Source organism: Clarias gariepinus, chromosome 11, assembly GCF_024256425.1.
Source record: "Clarias gariepinus isolate MV-2021 ecotype Netherlands chromosome 11, CGAR_prim_01v2, whole genome shotgun sequence".
In the NCBI taxonomy this organism is placed as follows: Eukaryota; Metazoa; Chordata; class Actinopteri; order Siluriformes; family Clariidae; genus Clarias; species Clarias gariepinus.
This window is the reverse complement of record NC_071110.1, coordinates 25,202,694-25,228,862: the sequence shown is the minus strand read 5'-3', so window position 1 is coordinate 25,228,862 and position 26,169 is coordinate 25,202,694. Positions and strand designations below refer to the sequence as shown.

The following is a 26,169-nucleotide window of genomic DNA, read 5'->3' as shown; positions in this document are numbered from 1 at the left end:
TCCATATATAAACATCCGTGTGCGCATGTACTGTTTACTATAACACTATGACCACGTGAGTGTGCGCATAAAGCATTTGTCCTCCTCCTCCTCTCCTTTATCGTCTTACACACGCCACAATTCTCTTCAAAGGTAAAAGTGCATGTTAATTTGTTATATTTCCACTTTATATTTTGTACAAATTATTTTTATATGAATATTTTTGGGTTGTGGAACGAATTATTGGAGTTTAAAAATCAGGATTGATAAATATTTCTTATGGAACTATTCATGCTTTTATTTATTATAGGCTGTGTTCCTTTGATAAGTGAGTTCACCATTTTTTCCCCCTAAGCTGTAAAAAAAATATCTTCCACACACCCTGTCAGTACAAATTTATTTCATGAGCTATTCTATTTTTATGCTCATTATTCAAAAATGTTATTCTATTGGGAATAATATATACGAGTGCTTTGATATACAAGATTTAACTGTATGTGGAAATTCCTTTTACTTTCACTCTTAAACATAGCTATGTTTTTAACTGTGGGTTGGAACTTCCAGGCAGGAGGTCTAGAGGAAGACCAAAGAGGAGATTTATGGATGCAGTGAGAGAGGACATGAAGTTAGTTGGTGTGAGAGAAGAGGATGCAGAGGATAGGGTTAGATGGAGGCAGATGATTCGCTGTGGCGACCCCTGAAAGGGAACAGCCGAAAGACAAAGAAGGAGATTTGTGTGTAGACAGTGTGTAGATCTGTCTCTTTAATATTATTTTTGCCATTTCATATTTTTTAATAAATCAGTGATCCTAATTGACCTAAAAAAGGCAATCTTTACCAGGATTAAATGTCAGGAAATGTCAATAAAAAAAGAGTTTAAATGTATTCAGCTAAGGTGTATGTATTGTAAACAACTGACTCTGACTGTATAGGTATTGTCACTTGATTCAGTGAATAATAACCCTGTCATGGTGACAGTGACAATAACTATGAGGTGAAAATTAATTCATATAGCAGCTTTGATGCTCTGTTAGCTGTTAAAGCTTTCTCTGGTTAAAGTTGCACAGACAGGAAAGACAGTCTGAGACACCAGAAACCACAAACCCCTTCTATCCTGAAAACTCTTTCATTCCAAAAGGTTTCATAAACCCCTTTCATAGGCAATCACAATATTTTATCTCAAACATTTATGATTTAAAGTAATAATAATTATAATAATCATAATAATCACATCTACATGCTTTAGATCTATTAAACCGTATGCTTCAATGAAGGCATGCTATTAGAACATTTTTGAATAATGAGCATAAAAATTGAATAGCTCATGAAATAAATTTGTACTGACAGGGTGTGTGGAAGATATTTTTTTTACAGCTTAGGGGAAAAAAATGGTAAACTCACTTATCAAAGGAACGCAGCCTATAATAAATGAAAGCATGAATAGTTCCATAAGAAATATTTATCAATCCTGATATTCTTGGAATAACAGCACAAGCTTTAATACCTCATTGTTCAAGGTGTTCCTGCATTTTTATGCAGAACACTCTGGAGGAAGTAAGGCGCTATTTAATGAGATGAAGCAGACAGCATTAATCAGGCTCGACTTGGAGTAAACCGTGGAGACTGACCTCTGATCGGTAACTAAAAAACAAACATCGGCACTCCGAAAGTATCGCTCTTCTTAATAGAATCCATGTTGTGATGTGTGAAGGTTTGTCGCTAATTGGGTCTTCTAAAAGAGATTCAGGGTTTTCAGGTGCTTCACACATATTATACATAAATTGGCATAACGACAGTTAGATACCGTACCAGTGCACAACACCTACACTGGAAATGTAAAAAACACACTCAAAGATGGCGAGATATAATAACATAATTAATTGACAGCGTTCCAGTATAATTACACACACCTAGAACTTGAATGACTAATAATTCAAAATAATCTGTCACTACGGATGATGACATACGCAAACTTCACAGCTGGAAAACCTCTGGATGTTGTATGATTTGCCCAGTTCTTTGAAACATCTGATAAACAGACTTTGAAAAACAAGTGAATCTACAGCTACCACCGACTGAGCTGGTGTTCAGACATCAGAGATGCCTTACATTAATATTCTGTTTGACAAAGGTGGAGCAGGCCTTGGAAGGGGATGTGTGAAGCCATGTGTGCATGTTTGTATGTATATGTGTAGCCTGGTAGGTCTGGGCTCTGTTGCCAAGGCAGCCAAATATCCATGTCTCCAATAGCTGCCAGTTTGAGACACATAATCAATGTTGGAAAAAAAACATCCTATTCATTATAATCAGAGCCGGGCGGCTCTATACTCTCGCTAGAGAAGTTGTGCAGAGTCCCACAAATTACGCAAAGGTCCTGCCTCCCCCTTGTGTCTAAGAAGCAGGTGTCAGTGTTGAGAAGATGAAGCAGAGCTGTCCTTCAAAAAACAAAAACACCACATGTGAGAACTACAGAAACGACAATCAGAAAACAATTGTATAGTTTTTTAAGGTTTGATTAAATATTGAATTTGAGATGTGAATTGCTCAGGCATATGCGGCAATATGAATGTCCAGTAATAGCAAGTAAATAACAACTGCGGTTAGAACACACCACCAGGGTCAAGGGTTCGATTCACGCCTGGGGTCTGTGTGCGCGGAGTTAGCGTTTTCCCCTGGCCTTAGTGGGTTTCCTACAGGTACCCAGGTTTCCTCCCACAGTCCGGAGACATGCAGATTAAGCTCACTGGTGGTGAGTGAGAGATTGTTGTACCCTGTCTTGTGCCCCAAGTCCCCCCCAGGCCTCCCACAACCCTGTTCAGGATAAATGGTATAGAGAGTCTGTGAGGGAATGAGCCTCATATCACTAATAAAATTAATAATAACATTGTTACCTTTAGTGTACCCATGGTACCTACACTACTGTTTATTTGGAGCGCTGGGGTACAACAAATGGTTTACATACAGTAAGTGGTTCTTAACCTTATCCCTGGACTCACACTGTCCTGCATATTTCAGTGTTTTTTCTGCTTCAACACACCCAGTTTAATTAAGAAAAGGCTGTTAATTAGCTGATTAGTTAGATCAGGTTTGCTTAGAAAATGACTCAAATTTGCAGTGGGCAGGGGTCCTCCAGATCCGGAGTTGTCAGAGAGGAGTACAGCCTTAGTGCCCCAGGGAGATCAGAATCAGCTCTGCTTACAATTGATTAATTAATTCATCTTTAATATCTAAAAATGGAGTCTATTCTGGGAATTCAGGGCATGAGGCCGAAATGCATAATAGGGACACACACACACACACACACACATACACCTGGGGTAATTTAGAGTAGCCAACCAAGGTCATGTTTTTGAGAGGTGACCAGGAGACACTGTGCGTTCCGATCGGCCTGAAGTACCCTGCGGAGTATACTGGCACGGGATGTTTAGCCATGTTAAGTGCGATTCCAAACCGCAGGGAGGAAAACTGCTCAGCTCAAAGAGAACTGTAAATAGTGTAGGGCATGAAAACTTTTCCCACCAGTCACCGCGCCTAGCTGGGGTGCAAAAAAAAAAAAATTAATAAATATATAAATATAGGAGCTGTTGAGGGACTTATATATTTATTATCATTATTATAGAGGATGACATAATACTACTATGACATAATAATTTTACATTTAATTTAATCATTAGGGTAATTTAAAACATAGTTATAATGATAATTTTTCCATGAAACATGTTTTATGTGAGTTATACACATTTCAACTGTATACATTTTATTATCTTATCGGTATTTATTTTAATACATATTTAATATTTAATGTCCTTAATGAAAACAATTCCTCTGTAGCAGCAACAGGTACCCAAGGTGCTTAAGGAGGAAGTGAGGTCTGCGCTGATGTGTTTCCAATGGTGGAATTTTGTCAAAAGATGTTCCCTTAACTGACATTCCTTGCACACGGAGCAGGGAGTAGGGAGCACTTTTGAAGTACTGTACATTGTGGAATGGGACACAGCCAAAATGGAACCGTGAGACTACAAACAATCCCACGCTCAAGGCACACCCAGGGACTCGAAATGTATTCAAACATCAAAATTATTCAAATTCTAAAACTGAAACATATTTTTGATAAATGTTCAAACCCTCTATTTGGTACTCTACAGAAGCACCCAGAGCAGCAATTACAGCTTTGAAGTACTGTGGCTACAATCATTACACACCTGGATTTGGGCAGTTTCTTATAATCTTCCCTGCAGATCCTCTCATTAGGACTCAATATACTGTAGCGCATCTGTCTCTCCACAGATATGGTACGTGGTTCTAACTTGGGGTTTGATGCTGACACTCAAAGGTATTTTGAAACTTGTCCCAAAGCCACTCCAACATTATCTCTGCACTCTGAAGCAAGTTTTCTCCAAGGACCTCTCTGTATTGGCTAGTTCCGTAAGGTGACGCTACCCGATTTCCGTTTGAACTCAGCGGGTAAAAGCACTTACACTTCTTGGTGCACTTCATGCACACGAAATAAAAATGGCTTTTAAGAGTGATGCCTGCAAGATCTTCCAAGTATCACAATAAATGATGTTTACCTCTCTCTCTCACAGGACGAGAACAGACCGTCTCTCTCTCTCTCTCTCTCTCTCTCTCTCACACACACACATATAATTTAATACTATTTTAAAAAATAGACCAACTCTGTATAAAAAACTATGTCTTTGCTTGATCCTGTGTGGCACTGAGCCTTAAACAGGACTGTAGCTGTAAAGTGGACCATTACTGAGGTTGTCAGAGTTACGCGGTAATCATGCAGTTCCATCTTGGAGTCAGAGTCAGACACTGCTACGTGTGGGACAGCGCATCTTGGCTGACGTTCCCAAATCCTTATCTTTTGTGAGGTGTGGTGAAATTATTCCAGGCAAACAGTGAAGGCACAGCTTCTTTGTTGATTCTTTTCTGTCTCCCAGGTGTCACACAAAATCACCTGGCTGAAAAAGCTGACTACAGACAAGAGTACCTCGAGTGCAGCTGAAGTTGTCTCTATGGACCTTAAGGAGCCACTAAGGACGTACCTCTGGATCAACTGCAAACCAATTAAAAGCTAATCACAGAGATGAATGGCGATAAATTAACACGTCGTAGCACACAAAGATGTAGAGACATTTTTCTCCTCTAGCTATTGATATGTAAATCTTTAGTGCTTAATCTTAAAATACCCATAGCTAAGAAATTTCTCCCGCAATTAGAAAGAAACGTCTGTTGTAAAAACAAAACAAAAAAACAATCGGGACATTGTCTAGCGCTGTATACTGGCTGCAGTAAGGGGGGGGGGGGGGGGGGGCGGACACACCTAGAAACATTCCTGAAAAGCAGTACCTGGTTTTGATATATACAGTATTTTAGTCAAACTTTAAGTTTTTGTCTCATCAAAAATGACTTTCCTCTTGCTTTCAGTGTCCTAGAGTGGCTCAGTTACTCAGGAGTGGCTTCCATCTCCCTTCTAGACACTACAATAAAGATCTGATCAATGGGGTAATTTTGAAATGTCTTCGTTTTTATGTTGTAATGTTTCTGCTGAAAAATGAAAATGTGTACTCTGTTCGAGTGGCCATCGAGTTCCTGGATACCTCTTTGACCAAAACCCCTCTGGTCTAGATTGTCTTGGCGGTTCCTAACATCCTAACACAATTTTATATCAGAGACCTACTGTAAGTAGAGCTCCTTGGATGTCATGGCTTGGTTTTCGGTCTGACGTGTGCTCTAAATCACATAGCCTCAAATGGACTTTCCAAAGAATGTTTTCAGTTTATCAACGATCAGTTCAATTTGCCAGAGGTGGACTCCAGTCAGGTTTTAGAGACATCTCAAGTTTATTAAAGCAAACAGGATGCACCCGAGCTCAATCTGGTGTGCCTTTAGCCAGGGGTCCGAATACATTGCTAAAATGAGAGATTTTAGTTTGTTTTAGTCATCATTAGTCTAGATTAATCATTATAGATTATTTTGTGTGCATAAACAAATATATTAAGTAAACATAATCCATTTGTAAGGAAATATATAAGAGTAAAAATCTGTGTAAACTCAGGGGTCTGAACATGCCTTGATGCAACCTTAAAAATGCCCTCTTAATACAGTACATCTGGCATTAACATTCAATTTACTACGTCTGTAGCTTATTATGCAAACTGTATTTGGAGCTGCCTGCTAAATGCACTGTGCACGAAGCACAAATTGCTATTTAAAAGCCATTGCAAAGTGGTGAAAATGGTCAACCTTCAAAAAAAATAAAAGCTTGGTAATAATAGGAAAATGCAATACCAAAGACAATGTGTTAAATGTGAGCAATGTGTAAACAGACTAGTGATCAGCATGTAGGACATTAATATTTTATACTGTTGTGCCATACTTTTAATAACAACAAAATAGTATAACTATATTTCTACAGTGATCATCATGACTCTTGTAAAACACTGCTTTATGGTGTTTAAAATATGAAGAATTTAATGCACTGTACATCTTTGGCACCTACTGTATGTGTTATAATCAGGGTTGCCAGATCTGCATAAAAGCTTCCCATGTGATGTGCAATATTAAAAAAAACATAAATAATAAATATTTGTTACAATATTTGTTTTGTTCTTGATATTTGTTAATAATAGTGCTGTCAATTGATTTAAAATATTTTTCTAGTAAAACACAGTCATAGTCACAAATAATTATAATTTTATGTTTCATGTCTTCATGTAAAAATTGTTCACAAAACCATCTTGCAATTTTGTATAATTTGACAGTCTATGTGGATTTCCTCTAGGACCATCTCCCACCATCCAAAACATAATAGTAGGTAGATCGGCTAGTCTAAATTGCACATAGGTATAAATGTAGAGTGTGTAAATGTGTAATAGACTTGAGGTGTCACATTCACTTCATGCACATTGTTTCTGGAATCAACTTCAGACTCTGACCAGAATAATGGGGTTACTGAAGCTGAATGAATGCATAAATCAGTAAATGAATAAAAGAAAAGAAAGAACAGAAAAAGATACAACCAGTACAGCAGTTCCAAAGTATATGTGCCAACATCTCATTCTCAAATACATACACTTGAGAAACACTTAAAGGAATTGCACTTTACTTATTTCCACATGGACAGAGCATCAGCTCTCTGCATTTAGAATCGCATGGCAGAACTGTATATAGCATGCAGGGTTTTTCTTTCATAACGTTGCTTCATTATTTAAAAAAAAACAAAAACAAAATTTTTTTGGCACAAACAGCTTAGTACATCTGGCACCGAGTGGTCATTATCACTAATTGTAGAATGTTCATAATGCCAGTGACTGCAATCATGCAACATTAGCTTATATGATTCGCGTTATTTGTTCCCTCACCCTCAGAGTCGGTCTGCAATAAAGATAATTGTTTAAGGTGACACTGGCCTTTCCAAAATGCCATTCATTAAACAAGTACATTTTCTATGAGGGACTGTAAATGCTGCCATAATGTAGTGAGAAACAATCAAGAAACAACTCGGTGCCATTTTATTTTCTAAATAACCATATGTGCAACAAAACTTGAAATGACCTGAAAGGAAATGTCTGTCTATGTAACGGTGGAACGACTTAGATTAACTCCACGATCCTGCAAGACTACATGGCCTTTAGGGACACAGACCTTATAAAGATCAAGCCGCGAGATATGAACCATACAACATGCAAAAATAGAGACGGCAAAAAGGAACTGTGACTGATTTTAGCTGCCAGTCTGATTTGTCTGCCCATCCAAAATAGTAAAAAATGCCCTTTTCCCATTACTAACTATCAATCAACCGCTGACAAAAATCCCAGCATAGCGTGCATTCCTCATGGCATTGCATCGACAACCTTATGCAATGTCAGATCTTTTAATTCTGTCCAGAATTGCATTTATTTTAGATCATGCCCTTGTATCGAAGAGACTAGATGCGATCCACTCCATAAAATCTTCTCTAGTTACAAAGCTATACGAAGCTTTTGCAGTCCCACTGAGCTGATTTCCATGGCTAGTGGGAACTAAACATTGGTATGCTTTTTTGCATGGAACGAGGGCTGTGGAAGTTATATTTATTGAAAGCACACATTATCACAAAGTTACACTTGCTCAAAATGAGGCAGCAGTAAAACTTTGCCACAATCTCAGCCAATCAGAGACCAGAGGAGGGTCCATACCAGCCAATTAGAACCTGGAGGAGGGTACATTCTGAATGGCTCTTATAGCTGGTACTGTATGATTCATCTTTGCATGTGTTAGTTTTATTATTTTTATTTTCAAAAGTTAAGTTATCATTATTACATTATTTTTCAACAGCATAAGGTAAAATTTAAGCTAATTGTTAGGTAGATTGAAATTAGTGTGAAACGTGCAATATATATTGTGGCAGGTCAGTTTCATGTGTGAAAATGATTGATGATGTCTTTCATGATCTGAGCCTCATGAATCATGGAATTGCTCAGTACTATACTTCCAGGTTTTATTATTACATTGGACAGCGCTTAACCCAATTTTAGCCATTCTGCAATCTTTTTATTGGCCAATCAATAGACCCTTCTGTAACATGATAAAAATGACTACAGTATGGGATAGATCTTCTGACATGGATGTATAAGAAATGAGAAGGTACTTATTGCAGCTTTTAGGAATAAAAGAAGTGTAACCAGGCAAAACCGCATCAATCACTGCAGTAGTTATCCAATCAAAGGCTCTTCAGTATTTGCTTATTTAAATCGAAAACAGAAGTGTTTTATTAGCCAGGCAGTTTATGCTTGTTTACGAGCAATGGTTAGGTGTTAATAGTCAAACAGGCTTAAATGTTTTATATGTATCTGTGGATCGGTGTATAGGAGGATGGGTCAATCAGGGTCTGGCACTGGACTGTCACTCAAGCAGAAGCTTCTATGACAGCTGTAGCCCATGTTTGCTTGTCAAACAGGAGACAGGACAAGTCAGCAAGCATAACAGATATTCCCATCAACAATGTTTGACTTAAATGGCAAAGTCAGACAGAGCCTGGGGCGAAGCTGGAAGAAGCTGTGCAATACACAGAACAGTGATGGGGACCGCAGCATGCAAAGCATTCAATTCAACCTAAACACTCATTCTGCAACCTCGTATCAATTTCTGATATAATAATGAGGGCATGTCCTCACTAAATGGCAACCATTATGATTTTTTTGTTTTTTACCTCCTAAACCCAATTTCCTTTCTTTCGTGAAACATACGGATTGAATGACCTCGTCCAGTTCTTTACACTGACCCTGTCATAGCAAACAATGAACATCTCCTGATTTGCTTTCAGCCACTGTCTCAGGGTCAATAGGATGGCACCATTTATGTCGAAGTCGACAATAGAAAAGAAAAAAAAAAAGCCCTAGGAGAGCTAATTCCAGACTGTCAAGATAATTAGAGAGAATGATATGGGTGTGTTCACCTCCACTGTCACTGCAGGTCAGACAATCCTCATAACCATTGAACCTGTTAGACTCACGCTGATATTGGGGAGTGAAAGAGATGCTTTTAGTCAGTAAACACAAGCGAAACAGGTCAATAAGGCTCCTGGCAGCACCGTATGGCTGCTTAGTGTGGCGTCTGGGAGTGATGAGGCATGCTGAATTCCTGCTATGAGAGAGAGGGGAAGAAAGCACAACAGTGTTTACCTGCAACTGAGAAGGAGAGAACTTGGAGAACTACTTTACCTGCCTTAGGCCATCCCTGCTGTTCTGCATGATGCGTAGGGCATAGTTAGAGCGCTGGCCCCTGCTGTTGAACTCGATATGGCCTGTTAGACCTTCCAATTCTACCTATCCAGGAGAGGCAGACACAATATCCGGTCACTATGAAAGTGCTGTCATGGTGGTGGAGAAAATGATGGAAACTGATAAATTACTCAGAAAGTATTACAGAATATACTGTATAAAGACACACACATTTATGCGATTATGTTATAATAAAATATCTATGGAGTACTGGTTCGACTCAAGTCATGCAATCTTGCATGATTTTTTAAATACAATTTAATAATACATTTGTATATAAAATAATAATAAAAAACCTAATACCAATACCATTATTGTTCAAGAGGATTTAAAATAGTTAGGTTTTTCTGACTGCACTTCAGTATAATTCCCTTTTTCACCGTATTTACTTGTCTAGACCGAGTCAGATATTATCTTGATTTTATTTCTTTAGCCTACATGAATAAAACCATAAGGTGGACTGGGGTGGATTAGTGGTTAGGACTGTCGCCTTGCACCGCTAGGATCCAGGGTCAATTCTCGCTTCTATGTGAATGGAGTTTAAATGTTCTCCCTGTGCTTGGTAGGTTTCCTCCCACAGTCCGAACACATGCCCTGAGTCTCTTGGCATAGGCTCCCGCGCGTGCCAAGGATTTAGCTGTATAGATGATGAGGCATAGGTTCCCGCTGTATACAGGGTTTAGCTGTATAGATGATGAGTGAGTGGTTCAGCCGGACAGACATTTGGTTCATTCCAACTGGAGAGCGCTGTGTTGTATCGACTGGTAGACCGCTCACCAGCACTGCTTTAGGAGCCAAGCAGATGCCCACCTATTATGAGCTGATACCCACCTGCAGTCATGTTAACCACAGTTTGAGCAATAAATAACCAATCTCAGCTTACAACATGAGAACAGTGTGACTATAATGAATGTGGAAATTATTACCAGCTTCAGAATTTCCCTTTGTAAAGTATCTTTAGCATCTGAGATTACCTCATTAGTTATTAATGTAAGTGTTTTTGCTTGTTGTCCTTTACTCTTGTAAAGTTATTTTATGTATTGAATAAAATTAATACTATAGCACTGAAATATAGGCCTGGAGCCTATCCCAGTAGACTTAGCACACACATAGATACACTTAATTAGTTCAATCTGCATGTCTCTGGACTGTGGGAGGAAACCGGAGTACCTTGAGGAACCCAAACTCCATGCACACAGACCTAAGGTGGGAATCGAACCCAGATCCTGGAGGTGCTCATTTGTCCTGTTGAGTAATTGGTACTTGAACTGAACAAACTGTGAATTTAGACGTTGTCTACTTTTAGTAAGGAAATTAAAGCTACCGATATGATCAATGATCTGTTGTCTCATATTCGTGTTTGTTTTCCTTTCCAACCCATATGTCTTCAGTTCATAGCAAAAGCAGAAGATTTGTCCTTGCTGTTTCAATACTTTTTTATAAGGACTGTACTGTAGATATACTGCCACCCAAAAGCAACGGGATCGACAGATAAAAACAGAATGTGGTAATAATAAGGACTTTATTGTTTTTTTTTAAAACACGTTTCTCACACCGAGTAGGTGATACTGTTAATGGCTGACTAATTATGTTCGAGCAATATGTGGGCAGAAAAGCATGTCACTTGTCTAGCAGTTAGAAAATGGTTTAGCAATTCACCAGTGAAAAACTGTTTGCTTTTTAAAGTGTTATAATAAAAAATGGAGTGTTGCTGCCTGACATATAGTGCTTGTCAGAAATCAAGAATGAACTACACTTCTAATTTGATAATGATTACAATGGTGCAGTGTATTGAATGTGTCACAGAGAAGATAATGACTTGATTGCCCATCTGGAGTAGAGGAATTGATGCAGCGCTGCGTCTTACCATCCTCAAGTAGTTCATCAGGCTGGTGCCGTGCTCCCAGATCTTTGAGGACTTGCAAGAGAGCTGAGTTGCCCCCACGTTCTGGCTGCGGTTCAGCTCCTGCACAGCTGCGACTACTGTGTGTACGGCATCAAACAGCAGTGCAGATGAGAGCTGGGACACAAACACATGCAGCACAGAGCAGGTGAGTTCAATCTCACTCTAGCGGAGTACATGTACTTCAGCCTGGAAAAAAATCCTTTGAATAAAGTAGGGTTTTGGTTTTAATACAAATAATAAAAAATTAACGGTGTGAAAATCTCGTCCTAAGCTTTCTATAAGGAGCATTCTAGGTAGGGGTGAAAAAGCTTTTATCCAAGGATGCACAGTTAGTTGAGGATTATAATTTCCTTTGTTTGGTTTTAGCCCTTGTGTATTTCATACATATGTTCTCATGCACACACTCCAATTAAACGTTCAACAACGTGGATATACAGTAATGCCAAATAATACCACAAGGTGGCACTTTTTTTGTTGTTACAGTAAACTAGAGCTGAAGAAGAAGAGTGCTCCAGTGCTGCTCCCCACGCTGAACCTTTCCCTCTATAATGAATGTTGTGGGGAATGATTGTTGTTTTCTTAGTATACGTATTTAATCTGAGGTGAATTTCCATATTGCGATATTTATTTAATATTTTAAATTTAAACTCATCCCATAGGAAATAATGTAAATGCAGATAATCCTGCATAATTCCTGAGACCCCAAAAAATTACCAATTTCCAACACTATAATCACATTTTTGCATATAAAAACAATGAAAACATTTAGAAAAGTTATGGAAATAAAGTAAAATATGAAATAAATAAACATTAAAACTCACTCAAACTTTATTTAGGATTCGTCTTGGCACAGGCTGCTCTAAAAACTAAACTGAAAGCGTCTCCGTTTTCTTCTTGCTACCGTCCTTGCTAACATTCTTGCGACTCATGGAGCTATTTCGCTTGTAAACCCGCTTCACTTGGCTTTCCACTGACGCAAACAGTGAATGGCTTCAGTTCGATCGCTCGTATGTCGAAAATGCTTCGTATACCAAGGCAAATTTCTTGCAGTTCTTCAGGCAAAAAATTCGTAAGGTGGGGTGATCGCATGCCAAAGTACCACTGTATTCCTTATCCAGTCATGTATGACAAAGTAAATATAGTGGTTTGTATACTGGACTCGTGTGGATGATGTTTGTCAGAATAACGGTACAGTGTGAAAAATCCCTACACAGGCAAGTTATTAGCTCGCTATGCTAATTGGCTATACTGAGGCTATGCTAAGTACAGGCCCCTGGGTTTTCCCTCTTTCACTGCACCATGCCATGGTATACCATTATGGCCAATTATTTAAATTTTTTTGTATCTGTATTATAGTTTAAATTCAAATTTTATTTGTCACAAACACAGTCATACACAGGACGATATGTGCTTGGTTGTGCTAACATATTGTGCTAACGCAAAATTGATGCGACAGAAAAACATCGGACACTGCCAATCGGACACTACCAATATTGAATGCCGGCTTATTTGTGGACAGTCCGATGGAAGTTATCAGGATGGTTATTGATCGATACCGATGTACTGCTGATAAATTTGTGCACCCTGGCTTTTAACCTGTGAATGCAGAATAAAACAGTCAGTGTGCCTAAAGATTCCTGAAATCTTGTTAAATAAATGTGATTTCGCTACACAGTTTTGTTCTTAGCAAACACGGGCCTAATTAAACACTGTGTGTTAAAAGCCTGTGGATTCACTTGGGCCTCAGTGGAGTCAGAGTGGAATCTTGAGATGGATTTTTTCTCTCTCATTTCCCCCTTTTTTTATACAGTGAAATGGATTTTAAAATGCTATAATTTTACTTCTGGTTCAGATACATAATTCCATCCAGAAATGCCAAAATCCTTTAGAATTTTATGCGGTATACATTTAACAGATTAAATGCTGATTAAAAAGAGTATCTGGTTTTGACAGTGTGAAACTGAAACGGTTTCTCCATGTAATGCTCCACCGTCTACGGTGCAGGCAGCAGAAATTTCCCATCGCCTCAGTGATGCTTGAATGAAGTGAGTGCACTTTGAAGCACATGACTAAATAGGGTTTTAGATTATGCGGCTGCCTGGGTGGACTACAACACGTTTTTTTTTCCATGCTATTTTTAAACAGTTAGTGAAACGGAATGGAAAATGACTACTCCTTTCTGTAAGTGCTCCGGTGAACAGGGGGTGACTTTGTGTCGCCCGTGCTGTTAACGAAGGAAGTAGAGGACTATGGTGGGATACAGGTCTTTTGGTTAATCTCTGCACTGACCCACCTGGGTAACCTCGCTCTAATAAAGGAAAGTGCTAAAATCCAGGGCTTAACAGTACTCCTGCATATCCATTATGGCAAGGACATAAGAACACAGACTCGCTGCTCTGCATTCTAAGCAGTCTGCACTTTTAAGACCAGTGTGTATCTAACACATAGCTCCGAGTCACTGTTAGGTTAAGCCTGATCTTTAAACATTCATCCATCTACAATGCTTAAACATAATACCATGAACTCGACTTCTTATTCATTAGAAAATAAGATCTAGTTAGAAGACCCAATGAAAAAAATATAGCGGGTTTATAATTTATAATTTTTTAAATTCCCTGCATGTTTTGTATACAATAAAAATTTTAAGTTGTATATTACTTTAAAAAATACTCATCCCCATGGTGTTGCACAATGCGTACATATGAAAACTGTTTAAACAGTTCTAACGGCTTATAATATATATTTATCAGTTACTGTATTCTTTATTATGTAATTCTACACTGCATAAGTATACTAAGCTACAGTACAAAGTAAGCTGAGTCATGATATTCTGTATTGTAAGCCTGTTAAGTAACATGAATATATACCGCCTGGCCAAAAAAGGTCTAACACACACACACACACACACACACAATATTTTGTTATATATTATATTATTATATTATATATTGTTATATATAATATTTTGTGCTTTCATTTAGAAATGATTCCTCATACACCCTGAACCACACTTTCACACTTTGAGTCCTGGAATATGCCTGCGCCACCAGGGAAGAAAAGCCCCATAGATGTGATAATCTGGTCATTTAGTAACTTCAGGTCATCATCTGACTTCATTTTATTGGCCTACACCTGACAACTGAAAAAACCCCAGACCATAACACTGCCTGCAGGGGTTTGTCCAGTGTCCACTATGAATGATGGGTGTGCTTCCCTTCTTGATGCACCCATCCAGTCTTGAACAAATTGAAGCCTTATTTCCTGATTAGTCTCATGAACAAGTGGTTTTCTTATGGTCACATAGCTGCATAGTTTCTGTAACATATCACCTTTTGTGTGGAAATACTCTCAGTTTTACTACTTAACCACTGTGATTTCCGCTCTTCATTTCTTTTTTTATTTCTTTCTTTTTTTTTGCGATGCAACTTCACCAAGTGTTTAAGTGATCTCTTTTCATTTATTCATTATTATTCTCCCCACATTTCTCAGTCAGCACTATCCTAAAAGGTTTTCAGAATATGCTGAATGTTCATAATCTGATTCCAATCATTTCAAATTTCCTTAGTTGTCTTCTTTGCTTGATCCAGGCCAATGAGCTGACTCTTCAGAAACAGCTACTTTATTTCCTAGGCTGTGCATGTCAACAAAAACCTAAGATAAAGATTTAACTTCCCAAATTGTAATACTCACTCACTCATCGTCTATACCACTTGATCCTGTATTCAGGGTCACGGGGGGCCTGGAGCCTATCCCAGGAGACTTAGGGCACGAGGCGGGGTACACCCTGGACGGCGTCCCAATGCATCGCAGGGCAAACACACACATACAGACTCATTCACACACTATGGGCAATTTGGGGAACACCAATTAGTCTGATCTGCATGTCTTTGGACCGTGGGAGGAAACCGGAGTACCTGGAGGAAACCCACCAAGCACAGAGAGAACATGCAAACTCCATGCACACCTAGGTGGGAATCGAACCTGCACCCTGGGCGTGCAAGGCAACAGTACTAACCACTAAGCCAACATGCCGTATAAATTAGAATAATCAGTTAAAAATGTTCATACTGTATGGCTAAGGGCAGCAGTCATGTAAGGCATTAAATAGCCCTATGAACCTCAACAAAAGTGTTACAAAAATACTGTATGGTGTAATTCCTAAATGTTGCTACTTTCTGTTTCTGTGAAATCTGGACACGAAACAGGGATATCATAAATTTTTCAGTACCTTATAATCTTTGCATGACCTGAAGGAATTTACGGAGAGAATGAGAGGCGAGGGAACAAAGAACACAGAAGTTCCTGTTTATGTGGATGTTTGAGCATCTGTGTGTGATAAATTATAAAAGCTTTGTTCCTCAGTTTTAGGGTTATCTAGAGGTCTACTAACAGCCATGCAAACACTTCTAACCCATTTTGTTCTGGATCCTCGGGGCAGTTTCCTTCAGAACTAGAGGAACGTTATTGTTTGATCCCTTTCTTGCTGTGTACCAACAACACCTACCAACTGTCAACTCATGACCATGACCCCATGTGGTTAACCTATAAAAAGCCCTCACTACCACATGCTCGATCTCTTTTCTGTTGTTGTCCTGTCGAGAAAGCGAGTCATAATTTTGCACCGCATTGCTTTCATATTTGATATTCTTAAATTGTTATCTGTAGATGGAAATGATAATGATGGGTGATAATTTTAGCCTTGTCTGGCAGTTTTTACTAAAAGACACATTGTTTAACCTGGTGTTTAGCAGCATCAGAATAGATAATCATTTAACCTTAATACCTCAATAAATGCTCACTCTCACTCACGCACTCATCGTCTATACCGCTTTATCCTGTATTCAGGGTCGCAGGGGGTCTGGAGCCTATCCCAGGAGGCTTAGGGCACGAGGCGGGGTACACCCTGGACAGGATGCCAATCTATCGCAGGGCACACACTAACTCACACATTCATTCACACACTACAGGCAATTTGGGAACATCAATTACCTGACCTACATGTCTCTGGACTGTGGGAGGAAGCCGGAGTACCCGGAGGAAACCCACCAAGCACAGAGAGAACATGCAAACTCCATGCACTCAGAGACGGGAATCGAACCCAGACCCTGGTGGTGTAAGGCGATAGTGCTAACCACCGTGCCGCCTCAATAAACACATGACTTGTAAATCGCAGAGAAGGAGTTAGCTCTGCCAATGAAGTTGGACAATAGACACGATCAGCGTCCATGTTGTTTGGTTCCTGAACATCCGTGACATGCGTTTACAGAGCTATGTCCCAAGTGGAGCATAATAGCAATCTGATAAGTGCACCTTTCAGGCTGTGAATATACTCCTGGCTATTCATCAGCACTAGCCTAGCACTAGCTTGCCCCAGAGCAAGGAACACTGCAGAGCTGTCAGCAAAGAAAAACACCTTCATGATGTTGCAGCAGCAGGAACAGAATTGACTAGAAACGCTAAAAGAGGATAAGTGAGCACCTGGGATAAGTATGGGCTAATTGCTAGAGCTGTGAGCAGTAATGCAACAGCGCGGTAGAAGTGCACAGTTCGAGGGAGCACACAAAGACAGATCCTAATGTACTTTCAGTGGTTGCACCACTAGACTAAAGGTCCACTCAGGCCATCGGCACTCCAGCACTGGAATATCTAACGCTCACAGTAAAATAATGCGGCTCAACGGCAGCCAAGGCACTGTAAGCTGATATTAAATAAAACTTATGGTCTAATTTATGGTATAGCACCGTGACAATTTATCAAATGAAATAAAGCACCCTCGAGCACACTTAAAATTGGATTGAGGCAGTGACCTAAGGTTGAGATTAATGCCTTGTGTACAGACACAGATGGTCTCACTAGTGATATAGACTAATGACGTCCTGTTTTTATATCTGCATGGCATGTGGCCAAATGCAAAGGAACTGACATGATGGTTCATAAAGTATTTGACACTATAGCAAAAATGGGGTTATTTTCATAACACCATGCACAGTTTCTCCTGGCTGTTAATGAGATATTACCACAACAGCAGGTGCAATGGGCAGATAAATCCATTCACACAGACCCAGGCAAGCTGCTTGGCTCAAATGCCTCTGCCAAGAGCTTGGTGCAAACACGCTGTGCTGCTGCTCGTACCTGCAATGTACTGTATCTAGTGCCAGGGATGCTCCTGAATGTCACTTTTGTATGAAACACCCTGGACATTTTAAAGTAGCAGGCTAGTCTTATCCGCCATCAGTAATGTTGAGTTTTTTCTTTAGTCCGATCGGTTAATTCTGTCCAATCGCTCGGGCTATTTCCACAAAGTTGAGATTGAGAAACTGCGTAAGGATGCAGGATATTGCTGTGCTGTCTTGTTAGCACTTCACCATAAAAATAGCCGATTAGTTCTTTCGTGAGAATGTTTACTGGTATGAGGCTTGACTGGCAAGAAATGTAAGGATTCTTGATTCTTAAGTGTCAACGCATCAGCACTAGGCAAACTTTCTTCATCAGCCTGGCATGTTATTATTACTAAAACTGGGTTCGACATTATACATACTGTTAAGGGCAGAATGCGCAGTATGTCCACCATATCATTGGTCATCCATTTCAAAACAAAGTATGTCAATCATTGTGAATTGTCTACTGAACTGCATAAAATGACCTGTTTACAATTCATTTTTCCAATGAGTTTCCTGGAAAGTGCCTAGACAAACGTTTTCCATGCTTTTTAATCGGCCAAATTTACATCTATTTCTATTGCTTCTACGTTATGGATAAAACTGCAGTGCAATCAAAAGACTTTGCAAACAGTAAAAAAAAAAAACTGACACTGATACATAGCACACATTAACTGAAGGTCCAGCTGTGTCTGACACTGTATCAAACATGACCTGAATTCCAGGTCAGCGGGTCATTGTGGAAATGCAGACACCCCCAATTATTGAAAGCATTAGTCTGGTACAAACCCATTATACTGGCAGGCTTGCAATGGATCAGTCATTCTCCTGTGCACACTGGTTATTAGAAAGTTTTCCTAAAATGAGTTTAACACTGGGCCTTCATACATTCGTACATCTATAGTAAACATTATTTGAGCCAATATTTTATTTACAATATAACATAAAGATTATAACAAATGTTTAAACTGAGAAATTGTATTTTAATTGTAATTTAATGCACAAAATGAGTTCATTTTAAATTTCTTGCCTGCTACAAGTGTACCACAGGTGTATAATGCCTGCTACCATGGTGTAGCATCTCAAAATTCCAACAGTTTGAAGACATTTGGGCATTGAGGTCATGAGTTTCTGGAGGTTTGGTGTTCAAATTTGGTCCCAGTCTTGCCTGATATACTGTAGGTTTCCAGCTGCTGAAGAGTCTGTGATCATCTTTGCCGTATTTTTTAATGATGCACTAAATGTTCTCTATAAGTGAAAGATCTGGACTGCAGACAGGCCAATTCAGCACCCAGACTCTTCTACTACGAAGCCATGCTGTTGTAATAACTGCAGCATGTGGTTTTGCACAATCCTGCTGAAGTACACAAGGCCTTCCCTGAAACAGACGCCGTTTAAAACCTTTATATACCTTTCAGCATTCATAGTTCCTTCCAAAACATGCAAGTTACCCATGCCGTATGTACTTTTGCACCCCCATACCATCAGAGAGGCTGGCTCCCCCCTCCTTAGCCCAGAGGACACGGCATCTTTGATTTTCAAAAAGAATGTTAAATTTGGACCCGTCTGACCATTGAACACTTTGAAACAGTCTATTTTAAATAAGCACAAGACATGACAACGATTCTGGACCATGTTCACACATGGCTTTCTTTTTGCATGATAGAGCTTTAGATAGTATCGGCAGATGGCACGAGCGGATTGTGTTTACTCTGGTTCCTAGAAGTATTCCTGGGCCCATTTAGTAATGTCAATAAGACAATCATGCCCGTAAGTGATGCAGTGTCGTCAGCAGCCTGAAGAACACGGGCATCCAACAAAGGTCTTCGGCCTTGTCCCTTACGCACAGTTTCTCTGAGTCTTTTGTTTATGTTATGTGCTGTAAATGATTTGCGAAGCTGTAAAAATAGTTGTTTTTAAAGTATTCCAAAAATGTATGCACTCTTTTACAGACTGGAAAGCCTCTGCCCATTTTTACTTCTGAGAGACTTTGCCTCTCTAAGACATCCCTTTCACACCTAATTATATTGTAGACCTAATGCTGGATGTTCTCCCCCTGAATTTTTTTTTAATTTCTTGCTTTTTCAGCTATTTGTTGCCCCCGTCCCAATTTTTTGGAGAACTGTAGCAGGCGTCAAATATGAAATAAACTCATTTAAAAGTGTAAAAGTGTAGTGAAAAAAGTGTAAACGTTCTCCATTTAAACATTTGAATAAAATACTGGCTCATGTAATTTAAAAGTCTTTTAGTTTTAGTAAATTTTTTTTTTTTAAGGCCCAACTTTTACGGAATTCGGGTTGTACACTTTTCTCTCTTTCTGGGTCTACATAAAAAGTGTACATGCCAGAATTGTCTGTGTAATGGGTGCAGATTGATGGTTGGCTACTGGGACTGCACGCTGTTAACAAATCCATAGCTGCTGACTTTGTTATTGAAAACAAGCAGGAATATGGGGAAAAGGAATACTCCAACAGTTTAAAAGAACAAATGCCAAGTCAGATAGTCACTCTCGATTTTCCACATCGTTTTCTATTCCATTTACATTATATTATGAAATAAACAATATCCACATAAACAACTGTAAATGCAAAACAAATCACAAAGTGTTATATCATATTTTTTGCTTTAAATACCGGTGTTCCAGCAAAAGGGGCGTGATCACAGTTCTCCTGCCAGGAGCGGTTGAGGCTGAGAAGGAAATCTTGGAAGAAGGGGTGCGTTCTGTTGAAGACTGAGAACCCGATGATGTTCACCCTTTGGTTGGCTACGTCATCCAGTCGCAGCAGGGAGAATTCCTAAGAGAAGACGGCAAGGATGAGTTGAAATGCATAAGACAGGATAACCTTTTGGATGTCAAGAACACGGCATATTCCTGAATTCTAAATTCACAAATGAAAAAGTCCATGTCCCAAGTGGCAGCCTTAGCCGTGTGACAGCTTGATGGTGCATACCTTGAGTGATTAAGAGTATACAAGCGAGCATTCGTGACTATCAAAGCATCAGCACATTCCCAGATGTTGCCTGTTGTGTTCATCCACAAGGTCTCGCCACTCAGAAATACTGCCTAATATTTACACTCTTAGTGTCATTACTTGCTCACATGCTTTCGTCGATTGTTTCTACAAGTGCTGAGCAGGAAATTATTAGAAATAATTGGTTATAATGTGATGACTGGAGAAAACCTAATTTTCTATTTGGAGACAAAATGAATTTCATAATCAGTTTTGTCTGGCCAATCACCAAAGCGCTTCAAGTGATGTGGCATGGCGAACTCAGCTGATTGCACACAGGGGCACCATATGAGATTATGTTTCCCTGGGCTAAATTAATAACAAAAAACGCACTGTGGGATTCACTGTATTCGAAGATATTTTGACCATTTAAAAAAATATTTTCTCTCTTTCTAATCTTCACAAACACACACTGTGACTTGTCTTTGTTTGCAATTAATAGTTGCAAGAGCTAAAAGGACAAAAGGTGCAATAATGGCACATCTTACATACATCTCATCTACAGTGGTGGCCAAAAGTATTGAAAAAGTGAAATGAAATTTAATGGTTTAATGTATAATTTGTTATTTTATGCAATGAAACTGCTATACAACAAACAATACTTAGTATGAAATCCTTTATTCTTCAAAGCCTGCTGGATCCGGTTGGGCACAGAGTCAGAAAGACATCTGCAGCACTCTGGTGTCACTCGCTCAATCCATGCCTGCTTGACTGCTTGCTGAGGATTATGTACATATTCCACCATTTGTGCAGAGGTGGACACCTGGCTTCAAAAAGGCAAAAGTCCTGCCACATATTTGTTCCATCTATTAAATAAACCAGCTGCTTCTATTAGCATAAGAAAGACGAGAACTAATTAGTGACCTCTTTTGTGCACATGGCGAGATCAGAGGTGGGGAGTAACGAGTTACAGTTACTCCGTTACATTAACTTAATAAAAAAAAAAGGACTTACGCGAGTAGTTTTAATGCACCATACTGTTTACCTTTTAATTGAGTAGATTTGTGGAGAAGGAACGCTACTCTTACTACGGTACATTCGACTCCACTCTACTTTTTAAACCATTTACTCTACACATGCAGCCGGCGGATCGATCACATGACCACCAATCAGATTGAGCAACAATAATCACATGACTCCCTTTGACCAATCAGCAGCAATAACAAAAACCACATGTAGTCACATGACCACGCAGTTGGGTGTGTTAACATACAGTATATAATTAACAAATAAGCTAGTTAAAAAAATATACATTTCCTAAATTTATTCTGCTGCACACAGTTTATGGTAAAGTGAGACCTCTTGTACATGTTCTAATGTTATTTTTTTTTATCTGATGAGCTATTTGGAGAGCAACTGAATATACTGTATATCTTACACTGGAAATAGTTTACACTGTTTAAACATACATACACTATGTTACCTACAGTAGGTATTTGTTTTAAAAGCTTCATATTGAAAAAAAAAAAAAGTGAGATTAGGAAATGTGTTTCTTGTTCTTTAATTTGCTATTTTGTAAAGATATTTAGTTTAATTCATTCATTTTATTGCATTAACTTTATTTATTTTATTATTTAAAAATGTCAGAATTTGCACATTATTTTATTATTTAAAAAAAACAAAACATTACGACATTATGATGAAAGTTATTTAGTACTTAAATAGTCTTTTCACTAAATACGTTTTACTCTTACTGTACAGTACTTGAGTAATATTTTGGATGACTACTTTTTACTGTACTTCTACTTGAGTAATATTATTTTGCAGTACAGCTACGATTTTTGGCTACTCTACCCAACTCTGAAGGCAAGATACAGTATGCATGAAATACTATATGCTGTATAAATACTTTCGGCCACCTACTGTACATAAATAAGGATGGTGAAACTACCAAACAGAAATGTATACCATTTGAAGGGAAAAAATCCACTACACTAATTATTGTTGTAATATACAGCTCATTTGGATAAACAATGACTGAAGTTTTGTTCTTTGTAATCCAAAATGTCCAAAAGGTGTCAGTTTCTTTCCCAACGTGCATTATATTTCAAAAGAAGATTAATAGAGATGTCCCTGTATGTGGACTCCCACTATTACAGTATATGTCCCTGACACCATCACTGACTCTACTGATAAGTCTTATATTGAATACTAGCCAGAAGAAATACATCATACAGAGAGGTAGAGAGTAAAAAAAAAAAAAAAAAAAGAAAAAGAAGAAGAGAGAGAGCAGGACTGCTCGGGGACTGCAGGAGGAGTCCGGGGGCTTCAGAGAGACACCAGCAAATGCCTTGTCTTAGATGCAGTAGCACTGAGCAAGGCTTGAGAAGCTGTGATCAAAGGAATACTCTGGCCCTATGATTAGGAAAACAAAGTCAGGAGAGGTGTAAAACCCGGAGTTAGCCTGAACACGTAGTAAAGGATGAAAGCGACGCGAGGGAAGATGGATAAGGAAGGAGTGGAGAAGAGTAATGTACTGCAGTGACTTCAGGAGACAGGGTCTTTAAGTGCAGATCTGTGGGAGAGATGGAGGGGGACAGAGGAGCAAAGAGAGAGAGAAAATACTGAACAGATACTTTTTGTTCAAAGGTGAAACATTCTGGAACAGATTTTTGCTAAACAGAGTTAATTTCCCATATGTAAGGAGACTTTGGGGGCATGTTGTGTAATCAGAGATGTATAGCACTGCAGGCATTACAGCGCAGCTCACTGATGCTATCTATACGCATTCTAGGTCATTTGTTTTGTAGTAGATTATAAGATGTTTAGTGCTTGATAGGTTGCACATTAAAGCAATTACAACTAAACAGTGCAATTACAGTAAGTTTATTTATTTATTCTTTTGCCTAAAAGATTAAAAAAAAAAAAAAAAAGAAGCGCTTTTCGAGGTTGGAAATGACAGGACCCTTGGGGATAAGAAGCTGGCCGTGATCTCTGACAGCTTGACTGAAGATGAGGGGAGAGAGGAGGGGGAGGACAGGTGAGGTACTGACAGGTTGGCGATGAGCCTCCTGACACAGCCTGTCACCTGGAGATCAGTCAGAGAACACTAGGAGCTGGGCCAGAATGCTACCCCAATACAGATACACATCACATCTCTTTGCAAGCATGCACACAATTTTTCAGGCAAAGAAATGCTTTTTTTTTTTTTTTTTTCGTAAAAGTGACTAGCAAAATGTCCTCAAGTTCAAAACAAATTACTCGCATATTGTATTACCCTTAAGAGTCCTCACTGTTTCAACCAATTAGGCTTATTTACACAGAGAATCCTTCTTATCTAATATAGTACACCTAATACCCAAGACCTAGAACCCATCAAGCTGTTATTCCATAAATATCAATCTAGTAAATACAGAGATAAATATCACCAAGAATAGCCCTGATGCTATGGGTTCAGTGGCTACATAGGTAGGATTTAGGTAATCACTTGATTTATGCTCGAGGCTGAAGGGAACACACTGGAGTCCGGAGAAGGTTTAGAATCTAGATGCAGTTAAGATTAGTACTAATACTCACTCACTCTCACTCTCTCATTTCTTTTTACCGCTTATCCTGTACATGGTTGCAAGAAAACTGGAGACAATCCAAGGGACGTAGGGCACTAGGCAGTACATAGTACATACTAGGTACATCCCCCAAAATCATTGTAGGGGCGAAACATGAACAAAAACACACACACATAATGAACAATTCGGAAACGCCAATTAGTCTAATCTGCATCTCTTTGGAATGTGGAATGAAACCTGAGTACCCGGGGGAAACCGGCCACTGTATGCACACAGACCCGAGGTCAATGGTAAGCGATATGGCACCGTGCCACTTTAGTACCGATACCCAACTCAAAATACAAGACAGTACAGCTGACAAACAACAAAACCCAATGAGGCATCAAATGACTTGCAACTATACAATTGGCAAAAGATTACACTGTATATTGAACTTATGTGAAATCAGGAAATAAATATTAAATTGTGCACTCAAGAGAGTGCCATCATATTTGGCAGGAGGGTAAACATCATAGAACAAAAGTTTGTGAACCCCCATGGTATCCATCACACCCATATGAATTACATTGCTATAATAACCTCCGTCTTTATGGGAAGGCTTTCAGCTATGTAGATTTCAGAGTGTACTGTAGCTGTTGGAATTTGTACTTTCAGGTTTCTGTGGTTAGGGAGCTGTGCAGGACCAGAATTGGGTTCTTCCACTTCAACCTTGGCAAATCCTGTCTTCATGGACCTCACATAGGGGACATAGGGGGATTTTTAATGCTGGAATGCACCAGGTTCGGACCTCTGAGTTACAGCAAAGTGAAATTGTAATGCCAGAGTATACAGAGACAGTGTAGATACTTGCATGTGCTTCCAACTTTCCACTTTCTGTGTAACTGAAATTTCTTTTTAATAAATGAAAACAATCTGCTGCTTTAAAATGAAGAAGTCATAAATGTCTTTGTAAAATAGAAAAAGCGCAATTTAGCCAGTAATCTAAGGGCTCACCTCTTTAATATCCCACTTGCTTGCATTGGTTTATTTTGGGTCAGAAGAGGAAAAAAATGCATGCTGATGTTGTTTTGCCACTGGGAGTCACACTGAAAAGCTTATGAAATATTTATTTTAAGAGAACTGGATTTGCTTTTGATTTTGGAGTTTTGCAGTTTGGAAACCATACATGCCATACATAGACACAACCTTAGACATGTTATGTACAGTATGTGTATATACGGTATGTGTACATCTCAGTGACTCTTTTAAAGTGTAAATATATTGTGAGGAGTCCAAACATGTACGAGTCATGACATCCTATCAACAAACACCAAACTGCTGTGGAATAAAAAAAAACTTTGAAAATCTCAAAATATTTAAGCAATTCTTAAACCTAGTTTAAGATGATGCTAGTAACCTCAAGCTCAAACTTTTTTTATTGTATTGGGAGATGATTTAGCTTTCTTCTAAAAACCAAAAAAAATCAAGAAAACTGAAAGTAAAAATTAGTGACTAGAAATTAGCTTCATAATCTTAAATTTCCTTTTCTTCATAAATTTCCATATTCTCCCCGTTCTTGGTGAGTTTCATCCATCCATCCATCCATTTAGGAACCTCCGTTACGTACAATTTGGCAACACCAATTAGTCTAATCTGCATGTCTTTGGACTGTGGAAACCAGAAAGCCTGGAGGAAACCCACAAAGAGCAAGAAGATCAGGCAAACTCCATGCACACAGACCCTGAGGCGGGAATCAAACATGAAACCTGAAGGTGCAAGGCGACAGTGTTATGTACTTAAAATTAAAAATAATGTCAGTTAATGCTACCTTACCCCAATTGTGCACACATTTTCAAAGTT

The 26,169-nt window shown here is 38.9% G+C and overlaps 1 protein-coding gene across 2 annotated transcripts in view; it reads right to left on the bottom strand.

Moving 5' to 3' along the window:
• grik4 (glutamate receptor, ionotropic, kainate 4) overlaps nt 1–26,169 on the bottom strand; it is a 236,329-nt gene that overhangs the window by 59,435 nt on the left and 150,725 nt on the right. For both annotated transcript variants that reach the window (XM_053507303.1, XM_053507304.1), the window contains exons 7-9: nt 20,447–20,608; nt 11,617–11,769; nt 9,690–9,794 (exon numbers count right to left, since the gene is read on the bottom strand). In XM_053507303.1, the coding sequence (XP_053363278.1) occupies nt 9,690–9,794; nt 11,617–11,769; nt 20,447–20,608 (420 nt within the window). The remainder of the gene's footprint in view (nt 1–9,689; nt 9,795–11,616; nt 11,770–20,446; nt 20,609–26,169) is intronic.